Here is a 24583-nt window from a genome sequence, read left to right as displayed (position 1 = left end):
ATTAATGGGCAGAAGAAATGAGGCTACAGATAAAACTACTGGACTCGAGATCTCTTATTAAGTTACTGCAGCATCTGTCACGTGGTTAACTTTGGTTTCCAGTCTTCAGATCCACCCGGTTCGGTCGGTGTGCTTGTCTGCGCTTTCCCAGAGCTGTCAGTTAGCCGCATGTTGATATATTGTTTTGCCTGTGCAGGCTGGCCCGGCCAAGCGCAGGTTTTGTTCTGTGTGGTTCAGTTATGTCTCTGTCCCTGTGCTGGGCAGTTCTTCCACACAACGGGGCAGTCTTAATGCCATCAACTACAAGCCCTTTTCTGTGCAACGCAGTGCTTTCCTTGTGTGAAACAGCCAGTTTTCAGAGTTTGCTGGATATTGGTCTCTTCTTGTTGTGTGCATTTCTTTCCCGAGCTGGGTAGTTCTACCACGGCCCGCGCTGTTCTGTTAATCTCTGAGGCACACTGTGGTTTCCCTTGCGTGAGGTAATTCTGAATCTGTGCGTGCTGGTTCAATCCATCTGCAAGGAGGTTCTGGGCAATTCTTCCCCACAGAGATAAGTCCCTTTTCAAGTGAAAGACAGCTTTTTCCTTGAGTGGCACAGGTGTTTTATGTGAGAATCAATTGTTCCCAGGTTCCAAACGGAACCTTTCTTTCCTTGATGGTGGTACGTTCCGGTCTCAGGGCAGTTCTGTCCATGTAAGAAATGGTTCTCTCCTTGTACAGCACTTTTTGTGTTTGGTTCAGTTCTGTCTCTAGGTGGGCCTGCCCCTGTACTGATTTGTCGGTCCCGGGGGAAGTAAGGTCGCAGACCAGTCTTCCCCCGGGATCTTCTTGCAGGGCCAGAAGGACGGGGAGGGGGTCAAGGGGCTGGGTAAAGGAGAGATTAGGGTGGGGATATAAAGGTGCAGTAGAGGATGGCTCATCCTCTTCCCGACACCTGGCACCACCGGGAGGGACAGTTAAAGTTAGTCCACCCACCCACCCTACAATTTGTAAGAGAAGGGTTGCCGGTGATTTCAGCATGCCAGTTGTAGGAGGATGGATATCAGACTATGGTTACCCCAGATTTTTGCCTTGTGTTTAGCTGGTTTTCGACTTAGTTGGCCTGGGATCCTGCTAATCAGGGCCCCAGGCTATCTACTCTCTCTGTAAAATGGACTCCATGTACTCTAGGTACATAACTAATTGGATATTGGGTCACCTTATGAGCCCCTGTACAGTGTACTATAGGTACCCAGGGCATAGGTGCATCCAAGGCCTACCAGGAGCTGTAGCATATCTTTTGCCACCCCTGGCTGGCCATCCAAACTGACACAACTGGCTGATCACTCAGCTGGGGCAAGGTCGTGTAATCACCCCTTGCTTAGATATAGTATACCTATGTCTAAACCTATATCTGGACACATATACACCTATAAGTCACTCCTATGGCAGGCCTTAACAATCCTGGAGGCAGAGTGCTTGGTTTTATGTGAGATGGTGCTCTAGCATGAGCTGAGCCTGTCTGCAGCTTTCGGAACCATGTCCTTATAGCTGTTCTGGGATATTGCCATACCATATACTCTTAAGTGCATTATAATCCTCGCAGTTATTGCCAACTTTGGTTTGGCTTTATCAAAACATGTTGTGTAAGGTGTCATACACTTTGGAATACTACCCCCTCGCCAGTTCTGGCGACGGGGGTAGCATTCCACCCTTCTAGAGGGATAAGACATGTTGGTAACAGTAAACGCGGTTAAAACTAACCAGAGCCTCAGCATCACAAAATGGATGCTGCTGCCACAGACACAAGTCTGACCTCCTGCTGCTGACCGAAACTCCGGCAGGTGAGGCCTGGACAAAAGGTTTCCTGTCACAGGGAGGTGTTACACCACCCCAGACAGGAGATAGTGGATTGAGGCAGGGAGGGCGAGTGAAACTAGACACTGCCTGGGGCACACAAGGTGTCCCATGCATAGCCCAGTTCAAACCGGTGCTGGGGCACTCCAGCCCCAGCTCTGGCGCGAAACTGGACAAAGGGAAAGGGGTGTAACCACCCCCTTCCTGGGTACCACCCATAGGAGGGACCTAGCAGGTAATCCAGCCCCTTGATTTGGAATAAAGGTAGGAGCTGTGTCCACAGACTTTAGATAATCCTGACTGAAACTTTGATACATAACTCTGGACCCTTCGACATCCTACTCGACGTAGAAGACTGAAGAATCTCCCTTGTGGTCAAAGAGTGACCACCCTGTGCAAGCAGGCACCATCAAGCGCTCAACGGTTTGCTTTGTTGCAGCTCCCGCCAGAGATCGAGCGACAAAGATCAACAAGAACCAGATTCCTAGACATCCAACAGCCCGATCCACAGCCACAGCAGAGCTGAGACCCGTGGAGGCGACGTGAGACGTGGGACCGGCCATCTTGGAAAGCCGGCGAAGTGCTTCCCGTGCAGCTCCCGAGGCACCATCGAAGCTGTGCATTGGGGATTGAGAAGCCACAGCTCTGAGTAGCTTTTGCACCGAAGATCACCTCTCCACACTCACCGAGTGCTGCGTGGGGCCCTTCTGCATTTTCCTGCTCGACGCGTCTGTCCGGTCACTTGCCCTTTGGCTAGTGGCCTCTGTGATGACGAACCTTCGAATTTACACCACTGGTCTGGTTGCTCCAGACTGGCCCTTGCTCCCCTGAAAAGGAGCAGCCCATCAGACCTTGCTGGTCTGATCCAGAAGCAATCTTCGATTCCTGCGTGGGTTGCATTTGCCAAGGCCTGTTGACTCCAATCCGGAAGCCGACACCGCCGACAGCAAGAGCCTTTGTGGGACAGTCCGTGTACGACTCCTGGTCATCGTCGATACCTCCGGGTCTACGTGGCAGCGGAGACAAGCTTCTCAACAACCACCTGATTGCGCCCGACATCGCCTGGTTCCTTCCTGGTCACTGGCTAGTGACCCAGACTCTGTCCTTTCTGCTTTCAGGTACTCTACATCCTCGATCCACCCTTGGATCCAACCGGACTCTTCCATCCTGGTCGCCTGCAGCATCTTTACCTCCAGGCTCCATAGAACTCCACGACGAAACCCGACGCACTTTGACACCTATGCACCCGCTTCCTGTGGGTGAGGTAACGAGAGTACTCCGGTGCTCCTGTAGTGGCTTACACCTCTAGTGTCCTAGTTTAAAGTGGTTAAGTTCTAGTCCAGTCAGAAGACTTCCAAAACAGTAACTTTGCAACTTTTACGCACCATTGACTTCTATTGGTGCACGCGTGTGCATTAGACACTGCACCCGCATCCTGTGGGCCTCCCACGTCCTAACTGCTGTTAGTCCAGTGTAGCCCCTGCGATTCCCAAGGCCCTAGGCCTTACCATTGTTCGTGACGTGGTTCTTATACCACTATTTTAGTATATGGTTTTAGTGGCCACCGGGCTTATCCATAATTGTGCAACTTTTGTATGTTATATGAAGTTCTTTGTTTAACGCTTGTGCTTCTGGCCTCATAAAGAGTACAGAGGATTGTTCTAGTAATAAATACATATATTTTATAATATATAACTTGTGTGGTGTCCTTTCATTTGGTATTACAGGATTGCATATGGTTAAACAGCTGGCTTCACATGCCCTCTTGAGTTTAGCCTAAAACTGCTTTTGTCCATGCTACCCCTAGGATAGCTGGTCTATAAGGTTGACTTACAACCAATCACCATAAGGGTTGTTTGGACTGATACAGGGTGCTCACTAGAATAGTGATCATCATACATCAGGCCAACTTCTCACACCAGTTTAGGAAAGGTTGTGGGTGAATGGGGAAACTGTACTTTGGAGGGGTGGTGAGCCACATTCGGGCAGATCCACCCCTGGGGGGGGGGGGGGGATAGGTGACTGATTGGGGGGGTGCGGGATGCAAAGAGCAATGGAGGAAATTCAAGGGAGGATGGCGGAGGGAAAGTGAAGCGGAGAATGGGGAGATAGATGACGTCGAAGAGTGAATGGGGGGGGATGAAACAGGTTTGGTGGTGTGAGGATAGTTGGGGAGAATGAGGGGTATGATGACGGAAAAGTGTTAGACTTGTATTGATGTTTTTGGTTAATAATGTTATGTTACAACCTTGTCCTAATAAAATGGCCTTTTACTCTTCAAGTAACTGCGTGAGTGTGGTTATTGCACGATGCTTTATCCATTTTACGAGGTAGTTATGTCCTAATTCAAGTTAGCGTTTTCACTCTGCAGATCGTATGTATGCCCTTTGCTGGTTGGTTATGTAGTCAGTGTACGATGAAGGATTTATGTTCTTTGGCTATGTTGGTAGACTGAAGAGCATGTGGTAATTTTGGATTGTATAGGGGTTGTTGAGGAAGATGAGTGTTTGATAAGCGTGAGGTTATTTTTCAATGCAATCTCTCCGATGAGCCTGTGGGTTTACTATTACATAAATTATCTATGTTGGATAGTATGAGGAGTGCAAATTCATTTTTATGGATTCACTGAATTGAGTATAAAATGAGTTTGTAGGTATTTTGGTGAGTGTCTTTTTTTAGCAAGGGTGGATACTTCAACTTTATTGTGAGTTAGAGGCATGTGTCACTATCTTAGTGTGCATTGGCTGAATGCATGCAGATATTGGGAATTTGATTGGAAACTTTATTTTGATGTGCATTCACTGTGCTTTATTCTGACTATTTAGTGCATACTGACTGAGAAGTGTCTGATGCATGTATGTCTGTGATGGGGGTTTGCTACTGAAACTGAGTGGAGTGCATTGTTTTTGTTGCAAGTTTGAGGTATGTGACTTTATTTGGGAGTGGATTCACTGCAGTTGGGATATGACTGAGTTTAAAGTCATTTTCCCTGTGCGGCAGCCATATTGAGTGAGGTGGATGCTCAATGAATGTGAAGTTATTTTAGTGTACTTGTGCACTGATCGTTGTTTGATAAACACCTTGAGATTTATTTTGAGTTAGTTGTGTTGTGTGTTTGAATAATGTGAGTCTATATTAATGTCAACTAGTTGTGTTTGAGGAATGAAGTTATTTTGGTGCGCACTGTGTACGTTCTGTACTTGCAGCTACTTGTTTTAATATTAGGACTAAGGTGAGTAGCCAAAATTCGCTTAGGTTCCCTGAATCTAGAGTGGTTGCTGTGGTCAAGAAGTTAAGGCACAGCTTTGGGAGTTAGTGTGGTGCATGATTCAAGGTATAACATATGAAAAAGATACTTCTTTAATATAATGCTTCTTAGCTAGAACTATAACACAATTACGAGCAAGAGAGATATTAGAACTGCCTAGCACCTACACTTCACAAATAGATTGCACATAGCATGCTGTAACAATCAAGATGACATCTACTTCCTATAGCTTGAATAGTGCCACAGTAAACAACTCGCAGCTTTACCTTTTCCAAAACGTTTAGCCGTCATTATTCAAAAAGTCATTGCTTCCATTAAAATGTTCAGGAAGTCAATGGGCCACCTGTAATATGAGGTTCTGCAAAGTATAAAAGGGTGTTAAGTTTATTGTAAAAGACTCACTAATATCAGGTGATGGCTTTCAAAGCTTTTCAATAGGTTTTGCAGCTGCTGATGGGATGATATGACCATATGGACATACATCACAATTTCTTTAAAGAGTAAATTATTTTCTTGAATGTAAAAAATTTTCAAGACTTTATGGTCAAACTTCTTAAGGTCCACCAGGGCGGTAAGGCTCTCTTGGCTCTCTATGGCCTTGGTGTGAGTACCAACTGAACGAAAATCCATGAATTTTGCAACCGGTAAGTTAGTCATTTTTTGTATCCCATGGTAAATAATGGTGAAGTATGTGGCAGTACAACAGAGGTATTTTTGAAAACTTTCAGGGAATTAGAATGGTTTAATGTGGATTTTTTTTAAGCCAGCATATTATTCTGGTCTCTTCTCCCTCATAACCTATTTCCCATTTTTTGATTCTCCTGCGCTGCAAGGTCATACGATTGGCAAAAGCGCAATGCAAATATCATCATTCCACTGTATACAAAGAAACAAAAGTAAAAAAGTTATCATTTTCAACGTCAACAGCTCTAACTTTCACAAATGCTAGACCAATTGAATTGCAAAGGCTTGTTAAAGGAGAGTGCCATCACTTTTCAGCACCACTGAGTTACTCTAACATAGTGAGCACCTACACTTCCATATTTTAATTTCAAGCACCGGTTTTCTTCAATCTTTCTGAAAATTACGTTTTTGCAGCACAAAAGTAAACTATAATCCTTTCTTCGAGCCAGAAGCGCTGGCCTGGAGTTGACATGGTCAGGCTTGAGTCATGCTTACTTTAACTGCTGCCAGATGTGCTGCCTTCCCAGAAAAACAGTTGAGCGGGAACACCGAAAGAGCAGCCAGAGCTGAGCCTCCCTCCCTTTTGTTGCTTTTGTTAAAACGAGTTCCACTTTCTCTCATCGAAAAAGTGACTGCGGAACGTTTTTGCCGAGGAAAAACAAACTACATCACAGAAAGATGGCTGTGTGCGGGATACACGCCAGTTCCCAATGAGCTGGGATTTTTCTCAAAGCGAGTCCCTTGATAACAATCTCAAGTATTCAAATTCCATGCCTTTAAACTTGGATTATGCAGTGAGGAGGTACTGCCACGTGTTTAATGAAGCAAAAAGCTGCCATCCAAGCAATGGAGAACACGCATAATATCGCAGCATAAGTTATTTGTGGTGTCAAAGAATGAATTATGTGGAAGTAATGAGGCAAGTAATTTTAATTTCTTCACACCAAATCCTTTTTTTAAAAAAAAACAAATGTGGGGATTTTGCATCGATAATATCACACCCTAAATGCCAGGGTTTGGTAATCCCATGCTGTGGAATTACCACAGTATTGTGTGTATTCCTCGAACAGCTCTCCATGTCGGCTGATCCAGATAAAAGCAAAAATTCCCAACACCATCTACCACCTCAGTGATGTACCCACCTTCAGCTAAACTTTGCATGGAAACTTCACATTTACAGGACAAGCCATTTGCAGACCATTAGCTCACGTATCTCTATTATTGGCGCTTCCTATCTCTGTTCCCAACTCACCATATGTTCTATAGGTGGTACCGACTACTTTTCAGTTCCAGATTTAGTTTTTGCGCTTTTTAAATATTCTGTAAAGACTTCAGTTTATCTTTGTTACCAGGTCTCACTGTATCAATAATCCTGCTGAAGGTGCTAGCAGCTTTGCATTGGACTCCTTTAGAATCGGACCTTTCTCACTACAGGCAGCCGTATTGGTCAACAAGCTATATAATATCAACTGTATTATATTTTTTTATTTTATAGTTTTATAGAGCGCGAACCAGACCAGTGAGGGTATCAGGGCGCTTTACAGAATTGAGGGGGAGAAATACAAAGCGTAAAGATGGGAGGGATCACATTGGGAAAGCTAGGGATACATTGTACGAGAGGAGCCCGCAGTCTTAAGTTCAAGCTACATACGGGATAAAATTAAAGCAGGAAGATAAAAAATACAAGGGGGTTGCATTATACAGGAGGTGCACGCCATTAAAGGTCCAAGCTACACGTGGGATAAAAATTAAAGCAGTTACAAATTAAAGCAGGTAGGTATAATATACACGCAGTCTCAGCTCTTGGGGAGATGCCCCGGAGTGCAGAAAAATGTATCACCCGTGGAGGTCGTGGATAATGCCGAGGAGGAGGGTGGAACAAGTCGATAAGGTGATTGAAAAGTATTCATTAGATGAGGTAATTTCCCATTAAGAATGTTTTGATCTCCTTCCTAAAGTGTGTAAGGGACGGAGGTCTTCTGATGGAGGTTGGAACAGAGTTCCAGATTCTTGGTGCGGCCCCACAGATTGTAGGGTTTTTTCTTCCGGAAGCGTGCTGGTTGCAGCAGCAGGTCTTTGGCAGATCAGGAGTTTCTGGCTCCGGATATCACGAGTTTTTGTGTGAGAAATGTAGGGTAATTAGAGTATAGAGCTTTGCGAGTAATGTAGGCTAGTTTAAATTGTATTCTGGCCTTTATGGGGAAGCCAGTTCAGAGCTTTGAGGTGGGGAGAGATATGGTCACATTTTTTTTAGCCCGTTAGGAGTCTGGCGGTGGTGTTAAGGCAGGCTTTCAATGGGATAAGGGAGTTGCTGGGTAGCCCTGTAGAGCATCCATATTAAAGTCTGGAAATGACTAGGGCCTGAGTTGCCATTTTAAGGTCGGACGCATCGAGGAAGGGATTTAGGTTTCTCAGGTAGCTCAGGTGGAATCTGTGTTTCATATATTCATATGTATTAATAGTAATAAGATGGTAGAGCTATTCCATCCATTTAAGTACTAGCTCTTTGCTTTAACAACATAGCAGTCAAGCAAACCGATTGATAGCAATATACAGAGAGTGGGCTTTGGAGTCACTCACTTCAACTACTGGCTTTTTTTCAGCCAGCCTCTTTCAACCAAGGATTGAGACCATCAGGTCTTGCCTCAGCCCAATGGAGAATAGACTTTCGCCAAATGTGATTTGCTGCTTGGATACAACCTTCTGACTCCAATTGAGTGTTTGCATTTAATGCATGAAGGATTACTTTACAACTTTAGCCCTCCCTGCCCTCTCTTCTGGCTCTCGCTCGTGTATCTTACTCTAATGGGCTAACACTGCATGCAATCGCACATAAAAAACAGATCTAATAGCTTTATATGTCATGTTATGTTATTGGCAGCAATCGTAATGAGAAGGAAAAAGTGTAAATCTAAAGGAAATATGTTTTGTTCTACTTCAAGAGTTCCACCAGTGTTACTGAACAGTGACCAAAAGCATTAATTCTATTTTTTAAGGCTCTATTGTACATATGAAGCACTGTCCATATGTAACATTCTATTTTGAACTAATGTGCAACATGAAAAAAAATGCGTGGCATGGACAGAATCCCAGATACATTACATGTTGCAGATATTATCTGATCAATACTGTGTAACAAAACATTAAAAGTTGAGTAGTCTATCACAGGCATAGATACATTTTACCTAATAGATAAAATACCACCATACCACATTATAAGGATATTTCAAGTCACCCAGGAGTTCAATGGCCATGTAGAGAGAGGAACTAGGCAAAAGGCCGAGTGCCTTTACAAAGTCATGGTGGCTTTTAGCATCCTTTTAATGTACAGGAGAGGGAATTTTATTCCTTATAAATACTTGGTCACACCATCACCTATCTAAAAAATTATACATCCTTGGTGTCTTGAGAGACCGTATGACTGCAGACACCAAGAATAAAGGTAGAATCTGTAGTGTGAAATTGAACAAACAAAAACCATTTAGGAATTTGTTGCAAAAAGATACTCGTCCCCTATCAAAAAAGGGGGACAGTGGGGCTTTTTAAAGAGGTCCAGCATACATGCCCTGTCAGATCCTTTAAGCAGGAATGGAAGCTGTTCCTCTACCGGTGGCGCCTAGTTAACTTCGGTACGAGAACCAACCGCCAACAAATAAGTGGTGGAGGAGGGGTAATACTAGGAGGAAGAGGGATATGGGGATCCCGCTTTTGTGGAACTAGGGTCCTCACACACCCAGCAAACTAGGTGTCATGCTTCATCATCTGGACCTGCTCCTCGTTGGGTTGGCGCTGCAATACCAAACGGGCACCTGCGAAGGGGCTCTTTGTCGGAGATCTTTTGTTCCTTTGCCGTATGATGAAGTGGGGGTGTGTGGCCCGTGAAGGTGTAGATATGGTGCGGTGCAGTGAGTGCGTTTAAAGAGGTTGAATATTCCAAATGTTTTATTCTGGTTGGTAATTAACCTAGTTAAAAATGTGTAGAGTGGCAATTTCCCTATGGAGGGGGGTCAGTTGTAACTATGCTCATGTCTTAGGGTCGACATGTTTCTTGCCTGCTGGTTGCTAAATACTGTGGCAATTCTTCAGGACCTATTATGTGAAAAGTGAAAATATATGCACAAAATGGTGCAGCTAATTGCTATCTACCATAGGAAAAACACTACTTCAAGTCGCTCCAGTAGTACTCTTTGAAAACCTCTCGATTGTGGGATATTCGCCTAAGCTGGTACGGGGAGTCAAATGGACTCCTCCAAATTAGGTGTTGTGTCCAGTGGGGAGACCGCAGTGGATCATCTACCCTCTACGCCTGTACGCATGAACTGCTCCACCTCTCCATTCGCCTGAGGCCACTATGGTGTGATCCTCCTGTGTCGGATGCCTCTAGAGGCCAGGTAGTCTTGGAAGTCTCTCCCTTGGAACGGCGGCCCATTGTCAGATTAGATCTCTTCCGGCAGTCCTATCATGGCAAAAGTGCGCTCCAGAGCTTTCTTGACGTGATGGAACGCTGTCGACGACACTACCTCCACCACCGGGAACTTCGAGTGAGAGTCAACAAGCACCAGCATGTTCCGCCCATCCGGGAACAAACCAAAGTCGATGCTTACTTTGGACCACGGCTCCAGACACGGATCTTCAGTGATCACTGGATGGGGTGCAGGGTCACCGCCCGTGATGTTGCAGGAGTTACAGGTACGCTTCCTCAACCATGGCGTCTATTCCCGGGAACCAGACTTTGCTCCCGAGTCTGGCCATGGTTTTTGAGACACCTTGACGTCCTTGGTGCGCTAGGCGGACCACTTCCTTCTGCAGGCTCCACGGGATCACGAGTTTCGTCCCCCGCAAAACCTCTCCATGGAGGCCTTCACTGAGCTCATTTTGCACCCTCCACACTTGTTGTCTGAATGGATGTCCCTGTGCAGTGATGGAGCTGACACCGTCCAGAAAGTGGCGCCAGTTCCGATTGGCTAACGTGGCTTTGACCTGGATGATTCTGTTGCTTTCCCAATGACTTCAAGCGTGAGGGCAACGGGACACGCTTCGATAGAGACCATCCGGACAAACTCCTCGGTGTAGTCCTCATCTGCCGGTGCATGGAGTGGCCAGATCAGGCCAATGTGCCGCAACAGGAAGACGGCCGGGCTGCTGGCCCCCGGCTGGAAGATCACCTCAAAGTGGTATGTTTGCAGCTGCACTGCCCACCTCTCGATCCGGGGAGGAGCAAGTCGAGATGTGCCGGCAAAGAGTGGGACGAGAGGCTTGTGATCGGTGATCACTAAAAATTCATGCCCATACAGGTACCGATGGAAGTGCTGGCACGCCCATTTAATGGCCAGAGTTTCGCGCTCTATCTGTGCGTACCGCATCTCTGTGGCAGTCGGGGGCCCGGCTGGCATAAACGGTGGGGACAGATTCTTTAGACTGTCTCTTGCATCAAGACTGCCCCTGGTCCCACGGGGCTGGCATCCACCACGACCTCAGTGCGCTAATGCGGGCGAAAGTATGCCATGACTCGGTCATCGATGAGGGCCTCTTTGACTGCATGAAACACCAGATCTTCCTTTGCGGACAAGACCCATGACTGGCCGGACTTCGTGAGGGCACGGAGTGGCTCTGATAGGGAAACCAGGTTGGGGATGAACCGGCCACAGTACGTGGCAATTTCAAGGAAACTCCGGAGGCTGACGTGGGTCTCGGGGCAGATCATATGGTCTCCGCTTTCTTCGGGTCTACATGCAGTCCTTCCCTGGAGAAGATGTACCCGAAGAAGTCTACCGACTCCTGGTAGAACGAACACTTGGCTCTGTGCAGGGTGAGTCAGTTGTCCGCAAGTCGTTGAAGGGTGGCCCGGAGGTGTTTATGGTGCTCCTCCAGCATCTTGGAGAACACAAGGATGTCATAGCTTAAATTTAATATGCCTTGCAGTCCTGTGAGGGTTTCTCTTATTGCGTTTTGGAACACCTCCGTGGCCAAAGAGATGCCAAAGCTCAGCCTCTTGTAGCAACGTAGTCCTACATGAGTGGAGAACGTCGTGATGTTCCTACTGTTGGGGGCGAGTTCCAGCTGGTGATACCCTGCATTGAGGTCGAGTTTGGTGATCCATTTCATGCCGTTCAGGTCAGCCACGATGTCGTCCATCATGGGTGTGAGATGGCGTTCCCTCTTTACGGCCCCGTTTGGTAGGTGCATGTCGACGCAGAGTAGAATGGCTCCCAGCTGCTTTGGCTTCGGGGCTACGATGAGAGGAGACACCCACGGCGTGGGGCCCAACACTTTCTCTATCACCCCTAAGTCCTCCAGTTTCTTCAGCTCCTCTTCCACTTGCGGTCACAAGTGAAATGGCACCCTCCGGTGCCTCAGGGCCATGGGCCGGACTGTCGGATCAACGTGCAGCTTAAATATCTTTCCCTTTAAGCATCCAAGGCCTTCAAACAGCATGGGAAAGTCTCTGAGCATTTCTCAAGCATGCAGATCGAACACCTGGTTCGCAAAGAACACAAGCTCCAGGTCCTCCGCCATGTGGCAACTGAGGAGGGTGCCCCGTCTTCCTGCTGTGACATGGAATTTCGTGCTCAGACTACGGCATTCGCTGGTAACTCTGACCTCCATGACTCCTCTTAGAGGAAGCGGCTCATCACTGTCATACCTGTAAATCCTGACCTTGGATGGCAGAAGTGACGGGCGTGGCGACAGTTTCTCATACTGGTCGCTGTCCATCATGTTGACTGATGCTCCAGTGTCTATGAGGGCACTTACAGGGGGACCCTGCTACGGTGATGATCCACATGGGCGGTGGTCGGCGCTTTGTTCCTTTCCAGCCGACAAATCACACAAAGAACACGTTGTCGTCTTCTGTTCCTAGGCCAAACCCTGGTGGGGTGTTGTCTACTTGGTCCATTGAGTTCTCCATCGTTAGTTGCCTCACCGCCGTCAAGAGCCCACGTGTGCTCAGGCATTACTCCGTCCTCTTCCAATCCAGGAGACATTTGCGAAATGGTTGAGTTTTCCGCATTGTGAACACGTTTCCCTCTTGCGAAGCACCTCCCCCTGGAGGGTGGTCTAGGCCACAGTTTTCGCACGCGCTCTTCTGAGGTCTTGTGGATCCTTTTGACTGAGACGGTCTTCTTTGAATCACATCCAGTCTTTCCTCTTTGATCATGGGCGTCCGCTGTGGCGCGGGCTGTGAAGAGGGCCGGTTAAGGGCTGCTTCCATTTCATCCGCGCGAGCGATGGACAGCTCGTGGGACCTAGCGAGTTCAAGGATTTCGTCTAGACTGATACCGGGTTATCGTAGTATTAGGCTTTGCAGCATGACTGACAGACATCCCTGGATTAGCTGCGCCCACATATCCTCCCTCTGGTCCAGCAGCATGCATGAGCTTGCAAGCTTCCCTAGGCGGGTGTAGAAGATGTCTATGGTCTCGGCCTCGCCCTGCCAGAGCTTGAAACGTTCAAAATCACGGTTAGAGGATCGAGGTGGCGGTTTAGGGCCGCGACAGCCCCATTGAAGTCGTCATCTGCCCCTCTATCTGGCAAGGTCTCAAAAAGGTCGTACAGCTCGCCTCCTCCGTAGCACATGAGGAGTGACCTCTTCACCCTCCCATCCGTCTCCCGCATGCCAATGAAGTAATGGTCCAGGCGGCCAATCCAGGACTTCCAGCGCGCCGCGCCTGTGGACGGGTCTGAGAGTTCACTGAAAGGTGGTAATGGGGCAGCCGTGGCCTGACCAGGCAGAGCGTGGGCGGGTGGGTCTGCAGGCTGAGGGGGTGGTACCACCTGGGGAGCGGGCCCGCCATCGGCGCCTTGAGCACTCATCTTCTACTGCGGGCCCGCTACGTAGGGCGTTGAGGCACAATTGACTAGTGACGCCGGTCAGTGCAGGGTGCATGTGGGAGAGGGTCCCTTGCTGGTCTGTGGCATGTGAGGCAGGCACACATGGGTGTGGCTTTGGTGCGCACGCTGTGAAGCTGCAATCTGGCCGGCAGTGTGGAACCGGGGAGCCCTGAGCGTCTGCGGGCTTTTCTTGGTGGCCTAGATGTGTGTGTCCACTGGGGTAAGTCCCTTCTCCAGGCACTAAAGCGCAGGGTGACGTGAGGGTGTCTGTTTCCTTTGAGGAAACTACTGAGTTAGTGATGATCCCCACTTCTTTTATTTTTTCCTCTGTGGTATCTCCGTGCAGGTATATTCCTGAGGGTATTGCTGGGCAGTTGACTGTCTGAACGGTAGGAGGTGCTGAACTGAGGGCCTCTGTGAGCAAGGAGCGAGCCCCCAGCAGCGTGGTCACGCATCCAGTAATGGGACACGCTGTGATTAGCGCGTAGCTTCACCCGCCGATTCGACCATGTAACCGTGAGAGCGAGGCCAGGCCGTGATGCTGCAGGGCATCGGTGTTAGTGTATAGGCAGTGGGCCTGGTTGGCGTACGCATGCACACGCTATCAGGCAGGCCTCACCTCTGGCGCCACTCTGCGCGCCGACGACACCAACCAGCAACGATGACAGAGGCGGGGGTGCACCTGCCGAGGAGACACACACCAACGTAGCTCCACTCCGGGCAGGCAAACTCACGTGGGGTGGGCACCTGCCTCCAGCACGAACAGCGTCGGGTGCGCGGACCGGGCAGGCACCGGGGCCACAGCGGCAGGCACCGGGACCACAGCGGCAGGCACCGGGACCACAGTGGCAGGCACCGGGACCACAGCGGCAGGCACCGGTTAGGAACCGCAGGTACTGGGTACTTCAGGTGTGGACACGGCGAGGCGTGGGAGAGACCCGCCTTGTTGCCGGTGTCATGTCCGTGAGTAGTGGGACACTATCGGGCATGAACTGGGCCACAGACTTGGGCCGGACTAATAAATGAGACACGCACTCTGTATTTGCTCACTGGGCCAAGACCCCGAGCGGTCTTGAGCCCCTTTATTTAAACCCTCGGGCGAGCCCGCCCTCAGGGTGCGTGTCGAGCATACGTGAATGGGCCAGGTGGCTCTATCACTACATTATTGACGCTCAACAAGAAAAGCGAGTGCCTGCTTGTGCCATTTAATGTGTTTTTTTGTACTAGCCGCAGCGTGCTGTCACAGTGGTGGTTCTAGTCTGGTGAAACAAATGAAAGCGTGGACACACACACATCATCAGAGAGGCAGCACTAGGTCTGTGACAGCCTTCTGGTGTGTTCGCTGGTGCCGCTCTCTGCGAGTGCGGGGCTGGGCAGCTGAACTCATTTTCAGGCAGGGAATAAAGACACTGATGGGCAAGAAGAAGTTCTGCACAATCTCACCGCCAAATGGCGTGGCTTTCCATAGCTGGGTGTCTTGTGCAGGCTTGTAGCATTAACCACACGGAAGTTCAAGCCTAAAAAAACACACAACTGCAAAAAAATAGTTCCTGAGCATTCATTTAATATGCTGCAAAGGAGCTTTGTGATATTTGTACAATTCTAATTATATTCACTTAGCCACGAGTCTCATAACTGGAAGCCATTTAGTAATAATTTCTTACTGGAGGAGGCTGAAATAGGTGTAATTTCTGATATTTATGTTTCCCTAGTCTTCATAGTGTGATTTTCCTGGCAAGAATGTCTCACTCATAGTCGTTAAAATGTCACTCATAATTTCTCTGATATTATGAAAATGTCACACATAGCAATCTGAAACCTTGGCAGCTATGCAGATCTACTGTAATAAGAACATTGGAGACTTGCCCTTATTCATAGATTGCAGGCTCGCATTTATTATATTAATGTATTGACAATCACTATAGAAAATCATGATGACGTACCCATGATCTTAACGGAGGTTTCACATCACTGTCTTTCATAGTTGTGTTTTAGGATGCTGATGAAAAACTCCATTTAACTGTGACCATAACATCTTGACGGTGCATATATTGTGGTCAAAAACGTTTTCACCCATTGGAAGACCAGAAAAAAAGGTAAACGATTATCAACCTACCTCCTGACCATCCTTGTGTATGGTGTCCTCTGCATGGCTAGCAACTGTGGACAGGAACAGTAAGAGCCGGTGTAGAGTGTCGCAGTTACAAGGAGGTAGAAGGTATATTAGAAGCTGCAACGCAGCAAGCTGTTCATCTGTTTCATACACTAAGAAGGAAGACAAAGTAGTTAGACAAATATTATAAATTCACCAATTAGAAGTCTAGGATTTGGCATATATTCTAGCCATAAGTGTAAGATAAATAGCAAAATGGATATTTATTTCTAATAAACATATGTATCATACCCATGTATATCCTTATATTCTATGATCTTTATTGCTCAAATATCTTTCTCCGCACCATACAAATGGGCCACATCAACCCCCTTTTAAAAAGGTCAACTCTGGACCCAAAAAATTTTCAAACGTGTTATTAACTTACCTTGGCTAAGTGAAGCCATGCTAAGCAATCGTCTTCTCGAAGATTACAAATCAGGCAGAGATAGCCATCTTTAAAGGTACTTATTGACATATGCCCCATAATGGATGACGGTCACCACTGTACACTCACCCTGATCTTTCAGAGACATTTTACACTGTTGATGATCACAGGCTCCTTAATCTTTTAGAATGTAGAATGGGTTTGATCGAGCTCTTCTGAACTAACTCAGACCGGATCAGTTTCGCCCATCTCTCCTCTATCAAATTTTTAGCATCGCCAACATTTTATCGTTGTCGTCTCAAATAAATGAGTTAGTTCATTGCTAAAACCATTTCGTACATTCACTGAAAAATATTAAGCGCCGCCTGATACCCTCTCAACTAAACAACTATTGCCCAAGTGCTGGTCATTTCTCCATTAAACCTGGCTAATGTCATTGTTTCAGTGCTCCCCAGTCTTTGCTGGGCCCCTTCAAGACCTTTTTAATAGTACAGCCAACTTGAAAATGTAACTAAGCATCATCTATGTTAAAAGAGCTACACTGGATCCCAGCCCAGGTCAGAATCAATATAACATCTGCATTTGAGTTCTCGGTCTTATTCTAATATATCCCTGAGCCCTCTTTCCAAGGATTGGGTAGAACAAATAGCAAACACACTCTGGAATAGGAAACTGTTAAAGTCAACATGGATCTGGTACTACAGCAATCCTTCTGTGGTGCTGTGACAGGCCACAGAACTCTTTTTCACCCCTACTTAGGGCACAACCACACAACCTCTCCTTTAGGAAACGGTTAAAAAAAATGAATATTCTGCTTTCTTTTAAATAATTGCGCTTTTATTCAACCTTCCTCCATATCTATTTCTTTAATCACATCAATTCAAATTGGTTTTTGAAACTCTTCATTAGAGAAACCCAGCACATCAATGCGTTTATGATATTTTATTGTAAATGTGACCTGCATCAACTATCGCCCTATGGGTACAGCAGTGCTATAAAAAATGAAACCGCAAATTTAGTTGTGCATCAGGAGTTGTTAAAAGAAGTTCACTCCGATTATTTCATGCTGCTTTTTCAGAAGGTTACAGCTTGGTATTAATGTATTTATAGTTGTATTTGAGTCTGTATACGGCTGTGGGCGTCTGAATGGTGAGCTATAGCTCGAAAGGGTGAAAGGAGAGACTAGTTGTATGATCTTTAAAACAGATTAGATTACTCATCAGTAATTAATAGGATTGATATATCGTTTTACAAGGAAGCATGATGGATAGTCTGACGTATCATCTGCTCATTGAGGTTACTGGAATACATGCCGGAAACGTTTTATATGTATGTAGCAATTAACTATTGAATGCTATAGATTGGTCAATAACAGGCTTCTCTTTCATTCTTTTAAATGGGTTTCAAATTAGCATTCACATAAACATCTCCCATCAGGTTTGTAAGCAACACACAAGGCAGCACAAAGTGGCAAGTCGCAGTCCTGTTTTGCACAGAGCCACCCTGCTTCACCAGGTACTGTAGCGGTCAGTAATGGGCACTCAACGGTATGGGCTTGGCATTTGGTACATAATTCACACAGCTTAATGTGGCAGGGATTTAAACACCTGCGTTCAACAGAGTTTGTTCTGCCAGTGCCTTATGGCATTCAACCAAAATATGGACCTGACCATGTATGTATGTGTGTATGTACAAAGTCATGGGCACTTGGGTTGTTGGGGTTGTAGTGGTCAGCCGCCAGCATGTGAATACATTCATCCCACTTGTGGGACAGTTTCCAGTCTACTTACCTCTGCAGATGTGAAAGAGTTCTCCTAACACGCATGCTTGTGGTCATTCTGCCTTTACCTATGGTACAGTTAAAGAACACCGCGACAGAAGGTCTGCAGAGGACCGTCAGACGTCCTCTGTGCGCTGCCTAGCTGGGAACTGAAATCAGGCCGCGTAACTCGGACAGAATCTCCTGGCAGAGGCGTAAGAGTGTCATTTGAACCCAGAAGGCCATAACATGTCTAACACATTATGATAGAAAGTTAACCCCTTCGCAGCTGGGTAAATTGCCCTGCTGTGCTGGGGGGCGCGCACAGCGCCCCCGTGCTCATGACAAGCTGAGCTCGTCATGAGCCACGGTGGTCGTGTGCGCATGACGAGCTGAGCTCGTCGTGACCACACCCCTTCCTTTAGAACGCTCGCACAGCAGGGGAATTTGCCCAGCATGCGAGCGTTCTAACGGTAGAACACGAGCACCACGGCTCACGAAGAGCTGAGCTCGTCATGAGACTTGAAGGTGTTAAAATCGAGTGTCTACCTACTTACCTACACATTAACATTGAAATAAAAAAACTGAATTCCAGGTAAATGGAAAACATAAGAAAGAAGATTTGTTCACAGATCTTTGAAACTGAGGTTTGGTGCCACAAAGTGGCGTGAATTAGTAGTCCGGGCTGGGGAAGCCATTGCCTAGTAGAGTTCCATGATTAACCTCTGATCTCTTTCTTGAAAGGCGTACGGGCCTCTGAAAGGACTCGTCAACTTTAGTTTTTTATTGCATGTGCGTTATAGGTTTAACTATGCCCTTGGAGCAAGGTACTCTTTCATCTACGTTGCTATATCCACTAATTTATTTTTCAGGCAGTTGTGGTATTTTATTAGTACGAGTCTATTTACAAAGTGATGGAGAGCTGTACATCATAGAGGAGGATGCAAAGCAGAGGGGTTAGTGGCTGGTGCAGGGGTCGATAAGGTCGAAGGGCCCTGTTGCCAAACTGTGCAGAGAGGAAAGTTGTGTGAGCAAGGTTTGTGGGAGAGGTGTAGACAAGATGGCCAAGCTGGATTGGATTATGGGCGGTGGTGGGGGTATTCTACGACAATGTTAGGGTAGCAATAAAGTGTATATTTAAGAGAGGTTCTTCAATTCTTTGCACAAGTGCAGGAAGGAGTGAACTTGGTGGATTTTCACTTGAATGTCATTCCCCACTCTCAGGACACCTCAGGAGATGGCCTGGCATCTAGCATTCTCACACTTACAAATGCTGGTCATTAGTCTGGTGTAAGACTGCAGGTCTTATTTGACCCTCCACAGGCTCTCCTTCTGGAGCCAGATAGGAAGAGAAACCTGTGAAGATTGCATAAGACCTGATGAAGCTCACCTTGAAATGAATGCCGCCATGTGCAATGTTTTGATTGGAGGAGGAACAGTGAAAGGCTAGTGGTACTTTATCTGCTGGGACCAGGAACATGGATACAATGTGATTTAACTTTTCCCTTAAGTATTGTGGGGAAGTGAAGAGTACGAGATGCCAGTATACGCTATTAGAACTTAGTTTTATAATGTCTCCACTTGAGTGATTCTTTTTAGTATTACTTTGTTATGTCCTGTCTTCAATGAAAGGCGGAGAGAAGACTGGTGAAGAATGTAGGTTCTTTAATGTAGATCCTTCACAGCAAACACGAAGCACGTCAGCTAGTAACAGGAGTCAGGCAGTAACTGACAACAGATAGAACATCAAGCATAGAACCCTAACAGGCATTCTAAACAATAGAGACAAGTAGAGAATAAAGATAGCCTAAAACTCCAAACCATAGATACCACACATCTCCCTTCCCCAAAACAAAAAATAAAAACAAAATTAAAGATAAAAGTCTTTGAGATAAGCAGGAATACAGGTGTTGCGAGTACTCCGTCTGAGAACAGGTGGAAGGTCAACTTGAGCAGAAATGACATTTGGAGCAGAGGCAGAACAATCAGAAATGACATTTGAAGCAGAGTCAGAACAATCAGGTAAAACGTTAAAGGTACAAACATCATCAGTGACATCAGGAGGCGAACATTGGTCCAACAGCAAGGAAGAAGGACCAGGACGTTCCAAATCATCAGCTCCAGAAATAAAGGAAGAATCTTCTTGAGAAGAAGACGTGGAGAGCTGCAAATCCGGAGATAAGCAGACTGAGAAGTTGCTGTCCTTCAAGGCTTTACAGTCTTTGAAAACAGGAGGATTGACAACCACTACATTTCTTTTACTCCACCATTTCCCATTTGAAAGTAACACAGCATTCTTAGAAATTCCGATAACTTTTGAAGCAGGATAGAACTTAGATGTCTGACTACTGTTTTTCACAGGTCTTTTGACTTTGACGGAGTCACCCACCTTGAAGGGGACAATTTTGGTTTTAAACTTGTTATCATAAGCAACTTTCATTTTGTTTTGCATAGAAACAACTTTGTCACGAACGTGATCAACATTGGGCAATTTCCCATCAACTTTTGTCTTATCAAGGACCCAGAGAGGACTAAGTTTGGAAGAACCAAAACGTTTCTTTAACAAGACAAAAGGGGTAACACCAGTTGTGGAATGAGGCGTATTATGATAACTCCACAACCTTTCTTTGACAGCTTTAGAAACATCCAAATTTTGCATGCAGGCTAGCTGGATGGTGTCTTTTAACATCTTGTTAACCCTTTCAACCATGCCATTTCCTTGTGGGCTGTACAGGGCAACAGTCAAGTGTTTGATGTCAAGATTAGATAAAAACTTTTGAGTGACATGGGACTTGAACTGGACACCATTATCAGAAACTAGATATTTAGGAATCCCTTCTCTATGAAAAAGGTCATCCAAAAAATCAATAACACCGACAGTGGAGGGATCAGACATGAACCTGCACTCCACCCACTTAGAAAAATAATCCACAAGGACTAAAGCAAATCTTAAGTGAGGCTTTAAATTATACATGGGACCGATAAAGTCAATGCCCAGTTTCTCCCAGGGGCCCTGAGGATAAGGAACAGGAATAAGAGGGGTATTCCGCAGCTTGAGGGATTTGTCTGCTTCAAAACAACAAGAACACCTACCAACAAAATGTTCCACATCAACATCTAAATTTGGCCACCAGTAGTAGAGTCTTAACCTTTTCTTGGTACCGGTGATCCCCAAATGACCAAGGTGAGCCAAATTCAACAATTTCACTTTGAGTTTATTAGGAGGAATTAACAAGGAGCCCCTCATCAAAAAATCATCCTCAACAGTAAGTTCGTCTTTGACTTTAGAAAACAATCGTAACCCAGGATCAAGATTCCTATCATCGGGCCAGCCCTTGATTATGTGACCCTTGACTATGTCTTGGACCTTGTCCAATTTAACACAATCTAACCACTCATCCTTACTGATGATACTCTCAGAAAACAACAAACCATCAACCATACCCACAACGCACTCAGAATCCTCACAAAGAGAAAAAGAACCATCAGAATCCTTAAGGGGACATCTAGAAAGGAAGTCAGCACGAGTATTTTTACCTCCAGGGATATGTGTAATAGAGAAGTTAAATTCATACATCCTTGAGAGCAACCTAACTAAGCGAGGACTGAGACTATTGTGATCTTTGTTCGACAAAAGGAAAACTAAGGGCTTATGGTCAGTCACCAAGATAAATCTTCGACCCCAAAGGTAAGTTTCGAAATGTTTGGTAGCCCAAAGACAAGCCAGAGCTTCCCTCTCAATAGTGCTGTACCTGCGTTCTGCAGGAGAAAGGGACCTGGAAGCAAAACCAACAGTCTGTTCCACACCATCAATTAACTGAGACAAAACAGCCCCTAACCCAATGCCGCTCGCATCCACCGTAACAACTGATTGGATGTCATCTCTAAAAGAATGAAGAGAGGGGGCCTGTACAATGAGTTTCTTTAAATGCACAAAAGTTTTGTTGAGAGAATCATCCCAAATAAACTTTTCACCTTTCCTGAGCAATTTCCTTAAAGGTTCAGTTTGCAAAGCAAAACAATCCACAAATCTTGAGTAATATTCACAAAGACCGAGGAAAGACCTAAGTTGATCTTTGTTCTCCGGACTGGGACTATCTACAATGGCTTTAATAAGATCTTGTTTGGGAGAGATGCCACTGCTGGAAATGTGATGACCAAGGTAATCGATGCTGTCAACCATAAACTTACACTTCTCTTTTTTTACAGTGAAACCATTGGTTTCAAGAATGTTCAATACTTCAGAAAGTTTCTTTATATGATCATCATCACATTTGGAATAAATCAGAATGTCATCTTGGTAAGCTAACACATTGCTACAATTACCAAACATTTTGTACATGAGCTTCTGGAAGACAGAGGCAGCAGACGCAAGCCCAAAAGGCATGCGTAGGAATCTATAGGGGCCAAAAGGTGTATTAAAAGATGTCAAATCACGGGAGTCTTCACAGAGTTCAACTTGGTGATAGGCAGATCTTAAGTCCAGACACAAAAAAACTTTAGAATCACCAAGTTGGGCTAACATGTCTTGGATCTTGGGAAGGGGAAAGCAATCAATTAAAATATTTTTATTTAATGATCTCAAATCAATGCATAATCTTATGTCTTTGCTACCCTTTTTCTTCGCGATAACAATGGGGGCAACCCATTCTGATGAATTTATAGGCTCAATTACTTTGTCAAGGCAAAGCTGCTCTAAGTGTAGCTTGAGTTGAGACCTAACAGATAGAGGGACATTCCTTAGTTTATGGACAACAGGAATGGCATCCTTTTTGAGGATAATGCGATGCTCAAAGTCATGAACAAGACCCAGCTTGTCCTTGAAAAGAGCACTATGTTTGGCAAGAAGTTGGTGTAAGGCAAGATTAGTGGAAGAACAAACATCAACCAAGGAGATCGGACAAGAAGTGCCTGGTCTTAAAACCATGCCGAATTTGCCCTGATCTTTCCATCCTAATATGTTGTATCCATTTTTAGCTACGTATATTTTAGTAGCAATGCACCTGTCCTCAAACTTAATGGTGTCATTGAAAAATCCCAACATGTCAATGGAATGACCACCAAATGAAACGGTGTGTATATCAGGAGGAAATAGTTGGGAAGATTTCCAGTGTAAATTAAATAAGATGTCAGTGACAAAAGTGATTGGAGATCCAGAATCCACCGTCACCTGAATCACAATATCACCAATGGTGATGTCACAGATAGGACCACCATCATCCAACTCAGCATCAATGTACAAAACTATCTTATTAGAGGGAACAACTGTACATACATTTTCAGGTTCAGAAAAATCAACATTTTCAATCGTATTAACTTTTATAGGGTTTCTGTTACACACCCTGGTGAAGTGACCAGTTCGTTTACAATTAAGACAAGTTTTACTGAGAGCTGGACAACTTTTGGAATTGGCTAGATGTGATGAGGAACCACATCTGAAACACGCAAAATTTTTCCTAGGCTCTTTGGAATCTTTGTTTTTAAATTGGAAAGATTTTGGTTTAATGCTTAAAGCATTGACAGTTTCAGCCAATATTTCACTTTTATTTTTGTTCAAAACTCTTTGAGAAGAGACAGATCTCTCAATTCCTCTAGCAAGTTCAAGAGTTTCTTTGAGAGATGGATCCCTGCAACATAGCAATCTCTCTTGGACCTTTTTATTATAACAATTAACTATTATTTGATCTCTGAGGTAAGAATCCATGTTGCCATCAAATTCGCACGTTGCGATCAAAACTCTAAGTTCAGTTAAGAAAGTGTCAATTGACTCAAACTCATACTGATGTCTGGTATAAAATTTGTGACGTTCAACAACTACACTGGTTTCATCAATAAAATACTTAGCTAGTCTGGAAACAGCTTCTTGAAAAACATCCCAATCAGTTTCATGAGGTTGGGGAGAAACAGGTAAATGATCAAAAATGCGTTGGCCTTCAGCTCCAAGACTGTTATAAAGTAAGGCTAACTTCCTGTCTGGTTCAAATTTCTGACCATCTAAGGCAATAATATAACTACCAAAACCTTTGAACCATTGTTTCCATTTAGTTTTAGGTACACCTGGATCAGGAAGAAAATAGGGAGGAGTGACAATATTTTGTGACATATTAGTATAATGTGTGAATAATGAATATAATGAAAGTTAAATGTAAGAAAAAACACAATATAAATTGTCACTCAATTAACTTTCCTGAAGAATATTAAAGTACTTTGTAAGATGTGCACATCATCGAGTAGAATTCCTAAAAGATGTGCCGTGGGAGATGCAGAACCAAAGCGAATAAATCAAACAGAATCCAAACCTGAAGACGACCAAAATGCTTGGAATCCAGAACAGCGCAGTGAAAAATAATGTAAAAATGTAAAACGTTGTAAAATGAAAAACGTTGTGAAAATGACAAAGAAAACGTTGTCAAAGGTAATTAGTCCTCATGCGACGAGAAAGATCTTGAGAAAACGAGCGCATGAAACTGACTGCGCATGTCAAATAGTTTGGAGAAAGTTGCGTGAACTGCACCAAGATGGAGGCACGTAGCGTGAAGCAAACGTGAGGGACGTCACTCCGTCATGGACTGGACGGAGGATTATGACGACATCAGCTGACTGGGAGGAAGAGACGAGGATGGCAGGGAGAAAAGACTCAGGGTACGTTCGATAGAATGCTCAAGC

At 45.4% G+C, this 24583-nt stretch overlaps 1 protein-coding gene across 1 annotated transcript in view; it reads right to left on the bottom strand.

Annotated features, from left to right (window-relative positions):
- Nucleotides 1-24583, bottom strand: part of ARHGAP6 (Rho GTPase activating protein 6) — a 790107-nt gene that overhangs the window by 173215 nt on the left and 592309 nt on the right. The window contains exon 8 of the mRNA XM_078657678.1: nucleotides 15735-15883. Coding sequence (XP_078513804.1) covers nucleotides 15735-15883 — 149 coding nt within the window. The remainder of the gene's footprint in view (nucleotides 1-15734; nucleotides 15884-24583) is intronic.

The sequence above is a fragment of the Lissotriton helveticus genome, chromosome 8, assembly GCF_964261635.1.
Source record: "Lissotriton helveticus chromosome 8, aLisHel1.1, whole genome shotgun sequence".
NCBI classification, from domain to species: domain Eukaryota; kingdom Metazoa; phylum Chordata; class Amphibia; order Caudata; family Salamandridae; genus Lissotriton; species Lissotriton helveticus.
Note: the sequence above shows the minus strand (reverse complement) of the source record. Positions and strands in the feature narration are given on the sequence as shown.